At 38.9% G+C, this 14,966-nt stretch overlaps 1 protein-coding gene across 3 annotated transcripts in view; it reads left to right on the top strand.

Annotated features, from left to right (window-relative positions):
- The window catches only part of LOC144972337 (uncharacterized), a 229,826-nt gene that overhangs the window by 184,401 nt on the left and 30,459 nt on the right, over nucleotides 1–14,966 (top strand). For all 3 annotated transcript variants that reach the window (XM_078913433.1, XM_078913434.1, XM_078913435.1), the window contains exon 11: nucleotides 1,215–1,341. In XM_078913433.1, coding sequence (XP_078769559.1) covers nucleotides 1,215–1,341 — 127 coding nt within the window. The remainder of the gene's footprint in view (nucleotides 1–1,214; nucleotides 1,342–14,966) is intronic.

Here is a 14,966-nt window from a genome sequence, read left to right as displayed (position 1 = left end):
GACTAGCTGTAAAAAATATTTTGAAGTGAAATTAAGCTTTGATATTTCCCGAAGATGTACAAAAACGGTTGATTTAATCATTTGTAACAAGAACTCATTTTGGAAAAAAATTGACCTTCTAACTAAACTTGGCAATATCTCAGTTCAAAGCTTTTCACCATCCGACTGATTATGTCATTCACTGTAACATATATGCATGTCTGACGTCCGAACCCACGAATGGGCCTAGTTTAACATTGTTGTAATGGACAATATTTTGCGTCATTTTTTTTTTTTTAGATTTCCATAACGGCAATGAGCCCCATAAAGAATTGGGTTATCAGACCTGCAAATATGTGTACTTCGTTCGATACGATACTTAATTTTCCCTTGTGATTAAGTCGAGGAAAAAAGACACGAACAAAACAGGGAAGACATTTTTTGTTATCATGAATTGTTGGTATTCAGCGCACTAAATTATAACATTCATTCTCATCTATAAAACATATAAAGTCAACGCAAGTCAGAGATTTCTGGCTATAAATTCAATTTCCAGCATCTTTATCATCCCGACTTAATACCGTTTTTGAGGCGAGGGGTCACATGTTCCTCCATGGAATGCCTAGGCGACGGGATCGTATGAAGCCGTGGCGGAAGGGCGTAATTTTTTTTTTTTTTTTTTTTTTCAATAAACCATAATCGACACAAGTTTTTTTTTTTTTAATAGCAAGAATTAAAATGAGTAGAGAAAGTATGAGAAGCCAATGGAGAATAAAAACTTTTGCGGCATTAGTGAGTATAACTTTTGTATAAAACTTGGATCTTTCGCAAGGATATCACACCGACTTAAAACAAAACAAAACAATAAAATAAATTAAAACCTTGAGCTTTTATCTAATGCAACATCAACTAGTCGTGCTCAAAACGCTTTACAAGGGGTCCCTAGCCAACAGCAATTGTTAGGCGATATTTCAATTATTTTCGGCCAGAGACAACGCTGTTAACGACCAGGCACTCAATCATTTTGCAAGTGAGAGAGAGAGAGACTGTGAGTAAAGAGGCTTTTCCAAGGACTCAAAAATCTGCAGCTCAAAGCAGGTTTCGAACCGAGGACAATCCGATCCTAAGGCGAGCGTGGTACCACTCGACCACATAGAAGCACCAATTTGATGCGATAGGTAACGAAGCTTCTATCGAGATTTAGATAAAATTTTGTTGTTGTTGTTGTTTTCCAGACTGAGTTCTAACACGACACAGAAGTGCTGTACGGGCCTGAGCATTGAGATCTTACGGAAATTGGCCTTTGCTTTGGATTTTGAATTCAAGTTGTACGAAGTGCCCGATTTTCAATGGGGAACAAAGGTGAGCTACAAGTAGGAGTGCCTCAAGGATCAATAGTGGACCCAATGTTCTATATCATTTACACAGACCCCTCCTCCTCCTTGACCAGGCCTTTTTACTTCATATGATGGATGGGGAGGTAACTCTTGTTGCGCCCTCTATCCACGCTTCTTTCTGTCTTTGACTTGGAATGAGATTATCTGGTTTTGTCATGACACTAACTGGGGACCTTAACTCAGAGGGAAGCTGTCAGATGTATTTATAGTATTAATAAGAAGTTTTCCTTGTTTATCATCTCTCTGCCATGCACTGTTATATATTTTTTTCGTGGGTGGGGTCCTCTAACTTCTATGGTGTCCACACCCCGACTGAATATGGGTGGGGTCCTCTAACTTTCTATGGTGTCCACAGCCCTACTGAATATGGGTGGGGTACTCTGACCTTCTATGGTGTCCACAGCCCTAATGAATCCTATACACCCCTGTGATACCATCTGTTCTTTCATGTCTCTTCGTGTCCATGTTTCTGGAATGTTCTCGATGTCTTCTGACCTTCAATGGTGGACGTTGGGGGGGGGGGGGCATTTTGCCTCTATCCTCCCTTTTCCCTTTCCATGTTGCTCTCTGTTTCTGTACTGGATTGAGATGACTCAGTTATTCCCCTTCCTTGTGAGGATCCTAAGCAGAGAATTAAACACTTAGTTTGAGGGATAATATTCCCCCCCCCCCCCACCCACCTTCTTGTAAATCATCTCTTATGTACTATTATAGTTTTTAGTTTCGAATATGTACAATGTACTTTGTAAACATTTGAGTGTATTCCTCATTGTGCGCTCCTTCACTCCTGCTTGGACGAGACTTTTGTTAAATTGTGGTGGGATCCTCGTTATTTCCTATTTTGAACTGGATAATTGGAGATTTTAACTTCAGATCTACAGTTTTCCCAAATCATCTTCCTTTTATTCCTTGTAAGTCATCTGTCTGTTATGCACTGTATTGTTTTCTTTGCATATTATATATGATTTGTAAACATTTGAGTGTATCCCTCTTAGTTGGAACCTGTGCTTGTGTCTGAATGAGACTTTTAGGTGATCTCAAACTATAGTCAGATTTTTTTTATTAATGGCGCGTGTTTTTCAAGTTTTTCTCTGCTGTCCCTCTATCAAAAGTTGTAAAAATTTGTATCGACCTCTGAATCAATTTGTCTTAACTGAATCTAGATTTTGGACCGTATTGATGCCATATTAAAAAAGTTTTCTTCTATAAGACCTATAAAAAAACTACTTTAAAACAGCTGACATAAAATTAGAGATTTTACACTGTAAAAAATGAAAACAGGTTACGCACCACAAAGTATGAATGAATTCATCGTATTCCAAAAAATCTTGTTCTGACGTTGTGATTATGAGTTCACGTCATACTTCTTTCCAAATAATAATAATTCGCTTTAAGTGTTATAAACATACCACTTATGTAGTTTTTGTATTAAATTTTGAATTTATTATGTATGGCATATTATCTACATCATGTCGCAATTACCAAAGACTGATATGAAATCTCTCGCTTTAAATCATTTGAAATAGTGATTGTTTACTCAATATTGTCAAATTAACAAACACTGTTTATATAACTTTGACAAATTTAAAAACATATTAGGCTCTTAAACAACACGATACGGTACGGAATCTCTATCGGTTCCACTCTCGTAAAGCTGCGAAGAGAAGTCTTCTTGTATCAATCGATAAGTCATTAAAGAGGACGGCAATGGTTTTGGAATTTCACAATCAACCATGAGAAGATCGTTATCGAAATACGACAGAGAGATCAGCAGTGTGGAACGACTCGGCAGGAAAAGGATCATAGATAACTTTGATATGGATATCATCCAAAGATGGGTGAGCGTAAATATACAACCGAAAAAATATTGGACGTCTGATTATTCAAGCAGAAAAAGGACCATGGGTTCTGGACAGACATTCATTGTTATTCTTGCAGGTGGTGATGATACTGGATATTTAAAAGGATGCCATGCCATTTTTTATTCTCTGCATAATCTGGAATATTATTCTGGGGTCAATGCAAAGGTGTTTTAAGGCTGACTAAATATCGTTTGCTGCCCTCCATTGAAGCACCCAGCTGTAATGTATTGGACAATGCTACCATTCGTTGGCCCATGGTAACTTTTTTAAGGCTCCAACGTTGGCAATTATAAAAGCTGACATATTCTGACCATTTATCAAAATGCTAACTATACTCCTTAGTAAAAAAAAAAACGAAAGAAATAAACCAGAAACAGCTTTCAAAGCAGACTGTCTAATCAGGGAGTTTTGACACGAGGTTGCGCTGAGAAAAAGAAGAAAAACGCGCGCCATTTATTAAAAATCTGACTATAATTTCATTGACAGCGTGCTCTTGGAATCTACACCTGTTTCCTATTTTATCCAATATCCCTTTTCTTGGGTGCTGTAATTCTAGAACTTTTTACTATCCCATTTTATTCCTGTTTAGTGGCGCTGATATAACCTTTATGGCGCCGTAAAACCCTTAAAATCATCTTCCTCTTTAATGGCGCTGAAATAACTAAGAAGTATGACCAGCGCCTTAAAACCGATAAAACGGAACATTGTTGTGGAATGATACCATTCCATTATTTCACCTTGGTGGGACGGGGGAAAGGGGGGGGGGGGGGGGGGGGGGTGGGTCTTGTCCTACATTAGTGAGAAGAGATTTCAATTGCTGTGTCTTCTGTCCCCTATTTCTATCTGTTTTCCAATTTGATTTCTGTCTTTGCGGGTGGTTGGATGGGAGCATCACCCTTGAATCATATACCTATGATGTTCGCATGGGTGTACGATCCGATAGTGATGTCGTTTCTTCTTCTCTTTACTAGCCCATCCTGCTTCTTTGGTTTGTGGTTGTATTTTTGACAGGGGATATTTTTTTTTCTGTAAATCTTCTGCCTGTTTGTTATTGGTTATTTATAATTTAGCTTATATCTTTAGGTTATGATTTTGATTTACATTTGTACTATTTTTGTGAAATTGCTTGTTTTTTTGTTTCAGCGGTCTCTCATATAACCTCAATTGTGTTGGAAGAGACCTAAAGCAACAAACAAACAAAAAAAGATTTCTGTCTTTGTCTTTACTGGGAGGGAAGCAATCTAATATATGGCAATGATGATTTTTTTTTCTATTGTAAATTATATTTATTTACTGTTATATTTGAATTCCGATTATCATATTATCATGGTTTGTAAGCATTTGAATGTGTTCAATTTAATGAATATCGTTACATTGAATGATACTTTTAGGTGATCTCAAACTAAGGAGTGTGTTGCGGGTGGTTGGATGGGAGCATCACCCTTGAATCATGATGTTCGCATGGGTGTACGATCCGATAGTGATGTCGTTTCTTCTTCTCGTTACTAGCCTATCCTGCTTCTTTGGTTTGTGATTGTATTTTTGACAGGGGGATTTTTTTTTCTGTAAATCTTCTGCCTGTTTGTTCTTGGTTATTTATAATTTAGCTTATGATATCTTTAGGTTATGATTTTGATTTACATTTGTACTATTTTTGTTAGATTGCTTGTTTTTTTGTTTCAGCGGTCTCTCATATAACCTCAATTGTGTTGGAAGAGACCTAAAGCAACAAACAAACAAACAAAAGGAGTGTGTTCTTGGAATCTACATCTGTTCCATATTTGAATCATTCTCCTTTGCCTTACTTTATATCGTATGCCTTTAATTGTAAAAATCTTCTTTTTTTTCTCACATTGTCATCCTATTTACTGGCGCTGAAATGACCTAAATGCGTCACAAGCGTCCTAAAACCCTTTAAAAAAAAGAAGCAAAAAAAAAAAAAGTTTCATTGGAGCCCGGTCCCGAGTCTTTTACAGAGTAGAAAAGCGTCAAATTAATTTTTTAAAATAGATATTATATATTTCTCCCACGAAATCATCGCTCCGTTACATATTTTGTCAAGGTTGGGTTCCTTCGTATTTCTTATTGAGTAACCATTCAAGGTTATGTGGTCTAATGATGTGATTCCTTGCAAAAGGCTCTTTACTCATATTCTCTCAGGTGTAAAATGAGTAGGTTTATCCTCCTATAGTGGGCAGTGAGGCATTTACTGTGTCTTTTATCCCTCTGTAGCTGTTTTCCAACTTGCCATCTGTCTTTGTCATGGAATGATATTGGTTGGTTTTGTCCTGGACCTGGCCGGAGTCGTGGGTTGGAGGGAAACGGTCAAATGCATAGTTATTATTTTGGGAGATTATTTTTTTTCTATGTAAATCATCTGTTATGTATTTTTATATTTGTTATGAATTTATAATGTAAGCATTTGATTGTTTTTCTTCTTAGTAGTATTCTGTGTTCGTGTCCAGATGAGACTTTTAGGTGCTCGCAAAATAAGTACATTTTAGGTGTGCTCTTGGAATCTACACCTATTCCCTATTTACAAGATATGAAGTGAGTAGAAAAGTGCCAGAAGACAATAGAGAATAAAAATTTTTCGCGGCGGTGGTGGGGTTTGAACCTGCGACCTTATTGGTACGACAACTCCGCCTGGCAGGTGAGAGCGTGGCTCTACCGTGTGAGCTATCCACGAACACAAAAATATTCGTTTCAAACCCAAGTCATTTCTAGATCCCTCTCTCACCCACTTCTTGAGACCGCCGATTCGTTCGCACACCACCATCGCGAAGTAATTTTGACCAGCAGTTAAGCTTAATAGCCAATATTCTCAACACAAACATATAACATAGAAACGATTGAGACATTGAGTATGCTCCGGTGTATGGGGTGAATTTTTAATTCAGAAAAGTGAGTGGAGCAGGCACTTATGTTGGTAACAACAAGATATGAAGTGAGTAGAAAAGTGCCAGAAGACAATAGAGAATAAAAATTTTTCGCGGCGGTGGTGGGGTTTGAACCTGCGACCTTATTGGAACGACAACTCCGCCTGGCAGGTGAGAGCGTGGCTCTACCGTGTGAGCTATCCACGAACACAAAAATATTCGTTTCAAACCCAAGTCATTTCTAGATCCTCTCTCTCACCCACTTCTTGAGACCGCCGATTCGTTCGCACACCACCATCGCGAAGTAATTTTGACCAGCAGTTAAGCTTAATAGCCAATATTCTCAACACAAACATATAACATAGAAACGATTGAGACATTGAGTATGCTCCGGTGTATGGGGTGAATTTTTAATTCAGAAAAGTGAGTGGAGCAGGCACTTATGTTGGTAACAACAAGATATGAAGTGAGTAGAAAAGTGCCAGAAGACAATAGAGAATAAAAATTTTTTGCCATTTTTGCCATGGTACCAATAAGGTCGCAGGTTCAAACCCCACCACCGCCGCGAAAAATTTTTATTCTCTATTGTCTTCTGGCACTTTTCTACTCACTTCATATCTTGTAAATCTTCTTCTTCTCCTCCTCTTCCTTCTTCTCCTCCTCCTCTTCTTCTTTTCCTCCTCCTCCTCCTTCTTCTTCTTCTTCTCCTCCTCCTCCTCCTACTCCTTCCTCTTCTCTTCCTACTCCTTCCTCTTCTCTTCCTCCTTGCCATCTCGCCGCTATCTTGCCATCTCTAACCTGGCACCTTGCCATTTTGATCTTAACATCTTGCCATCCCTATCTTGCCATCTTTATCTTGTCATCTCTATCTTGTCACCTCTATCTGATAAGATGGCAAGATGATAAGATGCCATCTCTTGCCAGCTCTATTTTTCCATCTCAGATGATAAGATGATAAGATGGCAGGATAGAGATGACAAGATGATAAGATGGCAAGATGATAAGATGATAAGATAAGAAGATGAGATGGCAAGATGATAAGATCGAGATGGCAAGATAGAGATGGCAAGATGATAAGATGGCAAGATAGAGATGGCAAGATGATAAGATGGCAAGATAGAGATGGCAAGATGATAAGATAGAGATGGCAAGATGATAAGATGATAAAATAGAGATGGCAAGATGATAAGATGATAAGATAGAGATGATAAAATAGAGATGGCAAGATGATAAGATGATAAGATGATAAGATAGAGATGATAAAATAGAGATGGCAAGATGATAAGATGATAAAATAGAGATGGCAAGATGAGAAGATGATAAAATAGAGATGATAAGATGATAAGATGATAAAATAGAGATGGCAAGATGAGAAGATGATAAAATAGAGATGATAAGATGATAAGATAGAGATGGCAAGATGGTAAGATAAGATAGAGATGGCAAGATGGTAAGATGATAAGATGATAAGATAGAGATGGCATATTATCACCTTATCTTACCAAGATTGCAAGATAGAGATGCCACAATGGCAAGATAGAGATGCCAAGATGGCAAGATAAAGATGGCACGATGACAAGATAGAGATGCCAAGATAGCGGCGCCGAGATGGCAAGATAAAGGAGGAAGAAACTAGGAGGAGGAGGAGGAGGAGGAGGAGACGAGGACGAAGGAGAAGAAGAAGTAGGATGAGGAGGAGGAGGAGAAGAAGGAGGAGGAGGAGGAGGAGGAGGTTTGTTTGTTTTTTTTTTTTTTTTTTTTGTTTTTGTTTTTTTTTTAATAATAATAATAATAAATGGCATTTATATAGCGCTTTACCCCGTTGTCACAGGCTCTAAGCGCTTTACAGTGATATAAAACAAAACATATTACAGTGAGACAAGTGTGAAGGAAACGTGATACGAATTCAATTTAACAACAAAATATGAAAATAATATTGCAACATTATGACGTAAAAAGATAAAACTTTAAGCGAGATTTGAACGTTGTCAACGAATCCGAGCATCTCACGTGTGACGGGAGAGAGTTTCAAAAATGGGGGGCCGAAAATTGAAAAGACTGTTCACCTATTTTACGCAATGGCTTAGGTTTGACAAGGATTGATTGGTCATTGCTTGACCTCAAGTTTCTATTGGGGACATATATGTTTAGAAGGTCTTTAATATAGGAGGGACTGTTCGTGCTTAGGGATTTGTAGACAACAGTACAAATCTTATAGGCAACTCTTTTTTCAACAGGAAGCCAATGTAACTCACGGAGAAGAAGAGTTGCTGACGGGTATTTTTTGTTATTGCGTACAATGAGCCTGGCTGCGTTATTTTGAGCAACCTGAAGTTTGCTAATTTTGTCTTTAGTTAAATTCGCCCAAAGGGAGTTACAATAGTCCAATTTAGATAAAACCAAGGAATTAATTAAAAGTTCTGTTATATGCTTCGGTATTAAATTACGAATTTTGCTTATTTTTTTCATTTCTATGTACATAGATTGTATGGTGTTATTCACGTGGCTTGTCATGGAAAGATCTTTATCAATGATGACGCCAAGGTTTTTTGCTTTATTTGAAAATTCTATTGTGCTATTTCCGAGAGTAATTAGTGATTTATTTGCCTGTTTAAGGATACTCGGTCTTCCACACATTAAAATCTCAGTTTTACTATCATTTAATTTTAACTTATTGTGGTACATCCAAGATTTAATCTCATTAAAACAGCTCGTAATTCGTTGTATTAAGAACTGTAAATTACTAAGGGGTGCTGAATCATATATTTGCGTATCATCTGCATAAAAATGATAACTCAGATTGAATCTCGATATCACACTAGAAAGGGGCTGCATATATACAGTAAAAAGGACAGGGCCAAGAACAGAGCCTTGTGGCACTCCAAAATTTAGTAAAACTTGTTCTGACTGAACACCATTCACCACGACAGTCTGCCATCGATCCTGTAAATATGATGTAAACCATTTAAGGGCAATTCCTTTTATGCCGAACGTATTTTCTAGTCTTCTTAACAAAATGTCATGGTCAATGGTGTCAAAGGCAGCTGAAAGATCTAAAAGGCATAATACATTGATATTGTTAGCATCAGCATTACATAACAAGTCATTAAAGATTTTAAGAAGCGCCGTTTCAGTACTGTGTTGATGTTTGTAGGCTGACTGAAAGGGTTGTTCCAAACTGTTGTTCTTAAGATATGTTAATTGTGTAAGAACTACCTTCTCCAAAAGTTTTGACAAAAAAGGTAAATTTGATACAGGACGATAATTGTTTAATATATTGTGGTCCAGTGATGGTTTCTTCAGAAGTGGTTTGACGAGGGCACTTTTAAAGCACGATGGAACTTCGCCAGTCAGTATGGATGTATTTATGATTGATGTAATGGATGGTAATAATGTATCGATGGAGCTGGACAAAAGCTGTGCTGGTAGGGAATCAAGGTCGCAGGATTTAATGGGGGCTTTTTTTATCAACTCGTTTATGAAACTAGGTGAAACTGGTTGGAACTTGTCTAAAGGGGTACCACAGAATGTATTTGTATCTATAAATGGTTCATGCCGATCTAGTTCTGAACGAATGTTATGGATTTTGTCTTTAAAAAAGTTGACAAATGTGTCTGGCAAGTCTCTTTGATTGGTTGTAGATGGTAATGAAGTGCATCTTTCACGTCCAAGTAGATCATTGCAGATGTTAAATAATTGTTTACAAGATTTAGAAGTTTCAAATTTTGAAAGAAAATACGTGGTCTTTGCCTTTTTTATTGTTGTCTTCCAGGCACGAAATGCGCTCTTGAATATTTCACGATGAATCATGAGGCCTGATGTTTTCAGCAGTCTTTCTGCTCTCCGACACTTCGTTTTAGCTTCTTTAACGTCCGACGTATACCACGGAGCATACTTGCGGTTGGTGACGGTCCTTGTTTGGAATGGCGCATGTTTGTCAAGCGTTTCAATGAGACAACTATTCCACTGGTCTGGAGAAATAATTGAATTTTTAGTAAGTTTTGTTTCTAAATCGCCTCTGAAATTGTCCAAATTAATGCCTTTAATGTTTCTGGTTGATGTGGTGGTGGTTTCTTGGCATGGTTTTGAAACGTCAAGATTGAAAGAAATGAGGGAGTGGTCCGAAAAAGGGAGATAATCGACGGTGGCGTTAGTTTTTTGGAACTCTGAATTTTCTACAATTACCCAATCTAAAATATGACCAGCAGAGTGGGTTGGCGTTGTTACGATCTGGCACATGTTGTTCTCTGATAATGACTCGTGCAATTTGGCGGTGTCTGTGACGTTGTCGGAAGTGAAAATTAAAGTCGCCGAGTATAATTGAATGGCCAGGACGCGTGTGTTGCAAAGTTAGCATCTCGTTGATTTCCTTCCTAACATCAGGTAATTTTATTTTGTTTTTCTTGTTTGCTGGCGGTCGGTAGATGCAGTTGAAGTTGTATCTTGTATTCTGGAGGGATAATCTAAGATCAATGGCCTCCATTGTTTTGCAGCGCATTTCGATGATTTCCACATGTTTACATAATTTTGTTTTATAAAATACGCCAATGCCACCCCCTCGCTGATCTTTCCTTGGATACGATCTAAATTGGTACCCAGGGGGTGTCATAGCTTTTTCAACTGGGTCGTCTCCAGACTGTGAGAGCCATGTCTCTACTATAAATAGAATATCGAAGTTCTTCTCCGTTAATAAATCGTTTAATTCTTCGGTTTTGTTACGGCAGGACTGTGCATTCAGAAGACCAATAACAATGTTATTGTTGTCGTTTGTGAAACTGTATGTGGTTGGTACAGTTACAAGTGTTGGTGGTGGACGGGGGTTTGTGTGGGGGCGGGGTGGACGACGAGTTGTTACCATTGAGATATGTTGTTTCCGTTCGCCTCCCCGAGGCCTGTACTTATTAATATTATTGTAAAAAATCGGATCACTTGAGCTAAAAATCGCAGCTGGAATGTGACGTTGTTTACGTTTACCGCCTCGAGGCCTGTTGTAAAAATCAGATGTTGAATAAAAGTGTTCACAATTATTAAAATAATGATGGTGGTAAATCACGGCTAAAAATAAGGTGAACAATGTTCGTAAGAGTGCGGCGGCCATTAAGTGACTGTAAAAATCTTTTAAAACTTACAGTTTCCATGATAAAATACAGAATTATACAGTAGTCCTTTCTTAAGAATTGATAAAAACTATACAATAAGAAACAGTCCAACGAAGTAAAAATGTCCAGGTATCAATATGTAGAAATCACAAAACAATTAAAATACACCAGAGCACACAACGACACGTCTTGCCTGTTAGGCGTGTTTACAATTAAGGGTTTTACGGCGCTTGCAACACATTTAGGTCATATCAGCGCCAGTAAAAAGGAAGAAAATGGGATAGTAAAAAGTTCTAGAATTACAATAAAGCATCCAAGAAAAGGGAAGACAAAGGGGAATTGGTTCAAATAAGAAACAAGTGTAGATTCCAAAAGCACTCTATCAAAGTACTTAGTTTGAGATCACCTAAAAGTCTCATCCAGACACAGGAACAGGTCCCCGCTAAGAGGAACACACTCAAATGTTTTACAAATCATAATATATAATATAAAGAAAGCATAATACAGTGCATAACAGAGAGATGATTTACAAGGAAAAAAAATATCAACTCCCAAAAAAATAACTATGCATTCGACTGTTTCCCTCCCAGACAGGACTCCGACCAGGGCCAGGAAAAACCCAAGTAATCTCATTCCAAGACAAAGACAGAAAGCATGGAAAACAGATATAAAGGGATAGAAGACGCAGTATGTACCTCCCTGCCCGAAATGGGAGGTCAGGATCCCCACCCAGAGGAGGAGGAGGAGAAGAGGACGAAGGAGAAGAAGGAGGAGGAGGAGGAGGAGAAGAGGACAGGACGAAGGAAAAGAAGAAGGAGGAGGAGGAGAAGAAGAAGGAGGAGAAGAAGAAGAAGGAGGAGAGGAAGAAGGTGGAACCCTTAGGGCAGAAGATCAAGGGGAAGGCTACGAGGAACATGGAGAAGAATTAAAGAAGCTGATATACAGAGAAGTGGTAAGATATGGAATGAGATAAAAAAAGTTAGCTCGGGATAGAGAAAGATGGAAACTGTTTGTCTGTGGCCTATACTCTGACCTAGGGTTAAAAAGGCAATGATGATGATTATGATGATGAAGGGGCGATGGAGATGAAGGATGGAGACGAACGAGTCGGGAGAGGAACAAGGAGAAGAAACAAAAGTGACGAAAGGGAGTAGCGAGGAAGAGGAGAGAAAAAGAAGGAATAATAAATTAGGCGGGGAAAACACGTGAATGAAGAGGGGGAGAAATGGGAAGAAGAAACAATGCGAAGGAAGAAACGAGGGAGAAGGGGGGGGGGGGGGGGAGGCGGAAGAAGGAAGAAAGGAGAAAGGAGGGAGATGAAAGGAGGAAGAAATGCGAAGGAAGAAACGAGGGATAAGAAGGGGGGAGAGGCGGAAGAAGAAAGGCGGAAGAAGAAAGGAGGAAGATGAAAGGGGGGAGAAGAAAGGAGGGAGAAGAAGGCGGGGGGGGGGGAAGGAGAGATAAAGAAGGAGGAAGAAGAAAGGAGGGAGAAGAAAGGAGGAAGAAGGCGGGGGGGGGAGGGAGAGAGATAAAGAAGGAGGGAGAAGAAAGGAGGAAGAAGAAAGGAGAGAGAAGAAAGAGGAAAATGAAAGGAGAGAGAAGAAAGGAGGGAGAAGAAGGCGGGGGGAGGGAGAGAGATAAAGAAGGAGGAAATAGAAGAAAGGAGGGAGAAGAAGGCGGGGGGGGGGAGGAGAGAGATAAAGGAGGAAGAAGAAAGGAGGAAGATGAAAGGAGGGAGATGAAAGGAGGGAGATGAGATGAGAGGAGAGAGAAGAGAGGAGAGAGAAGAAAGGAGGAAGAAGAAGGCGGGGGGGGGGGGGAGAGATAAAGAAGGAGGAAGAAGAAAGGAGGAGGAAGCAGAAAGGAACAGGAAGAAAGGAGGGAGTTGAAATAGGAAGACATGCGAAGGAAGAAATGAGGGAGTTGAAATAGGAAGACATGCGAAGGAAGAAAGGAGGGAGAAGAAAGGAGGAAGATGAAAGGAGGAAGAAACGAGGGAGAAGAAGGCGGGGGGGGGGGGGGGGGGGGGAGAGAGAGATAGAGAAGGAGGAAGAAGAAAGGAGGAGGAAGCAGAGAGGAACAGGAAGAAAGGAGGGAGTTGAAACTAGGAGAATAAAATGAGAAGAAGAAACGAGAAAGATGAAACGATGAAGACAAAAGGAGTAAGAAACGAAGAGGAAAAAATAAACGAAGAAGATGAAACAATGAAGAATAAACGAGGGGAGAGAAACGAGTGAGAAGAAAGGAGGAAGAATGGAGGGGGGAGAAGGGAGGAGGAAGAAACGTGGGGGGGGGGGGGGGGAGGAAGAAACGAAGAAAAATAAAGGAAGAAGATGAAACAATGAAGAATAAAAGAGGGGAGAGAAACGAAGAAGAAAGGAGGGAGGGGGAAGAAGGGAGGAGGAAGAAACGGGTGGAGGGGGGGGGGGAGAAGGGAGGAGGAAGAAACAATGAAGAATAAAAGAGGGGAGAGAAACGAAGAAGAAAGGAGGAGGAGGAGGAAGAAAGCACATGATCCCACTAAGAGGAATAGTATTATACTAAAATGTATATTTCAAGATAAAGGCAGAGATCAACCTGGAAATGGGAATACGATTTATACGGGAATAAAGAACACAACAAGGATGAGACCCCCCCCCCCCCCTTCCCCTGTTTATTGTTTTATTAATTCATTATTCATTCATTCAATGTTTTATTTATTAACTAAATCCTTCATTCATTCATTCATTCATTGTTTTATTAATTCATTTATTCATCATTATTATTATTATTATTATTATTATTGTTATTATATATTATTATAATAATAATAATAATAATAATAATAATAATAATAATAATAATAATAATAGTAAAAGTAACAGAAGTACAACAGCAATAATATCTAGTATTGTTTTTGTAAATGAGCACCACCCTTAAAACCACGTGACAATAAAGACAGTAAGACGCCAAGTTTGTAAGCAATCCGCTTTTTCACGTGAAGCCAATGCAACATCTGCAAGACGTTCGTTCATTTCATTATAAATGCTTTATATAAACTTAAGGATTTAAATTTATATTATAAAAGCTCAAAGCTCAAAATGAGGATGCTGAGATGTTCACTTGGTTGGACAAGAAGAGAAAGTGAGAAATGAACGAATTCGAAGGTTGACCGAAGAGAAGAATGTATCAATAAAAATGAGAGAAGATAGATTGAAATGGTTCGGACATGTGTATAGAGACGAGAGAAGGAGTACGTGGGAAGGAAAGTATTGGACTTACAATTAGCGGGAAAGAGGAAAATGGGACGCATAAAGACTGGATGGTGGGATAAGGTAAAGGATGATATGAAAGAACTGGGCCTGGAGGAAGATGATGCTCTGAACCGAGATGCATGGAGATGTGGCATTCATTATGGCAACCCTGCAAAATGCGGGGAAGAAGAAGAAGACAGAGACAACGCTGTTCACGGTCAGGAACTCATTTTACACCTGAGTACAGTGAGAGAATGTGAGTAAAGAGTTTTTTCCAAAGACTCAACTATGCGCCAAGATCCGAAAGCGAGCGTCATAACACAAGACCACATAGCCACACATAATATATAATAGTATTCATATAATGCGTAATATCTACTATATACATATAATGCCTAATTTCTGCTAAACGTGCTCTAAGCGCTTTACAAAAGGTCCCAAGCCAACAGCAACACTTAACATGTCGGACAACACGAGCGTCAGACCACAAGACCGCATAGCCGCATTTATTCCTTGA

Source organism: Berghia stephanieae, chromosome 5, assembly GCF_034508935.2.
Source record: "Berghia stephanieae isolate SIO BIC M18660-M18661 chromosome 5, UCSD_Bste_1.3, whole genome shotgun sequence".
NCBI lineage: Eukaryota > Metazoa > Mollusca > Gastropoda > Nudibranchia > Aeolidiidae > Berghia > Berghia stephanieae.
This window is presented reverse-complemented; position numbering and strand designations above follow the sequence as displayed.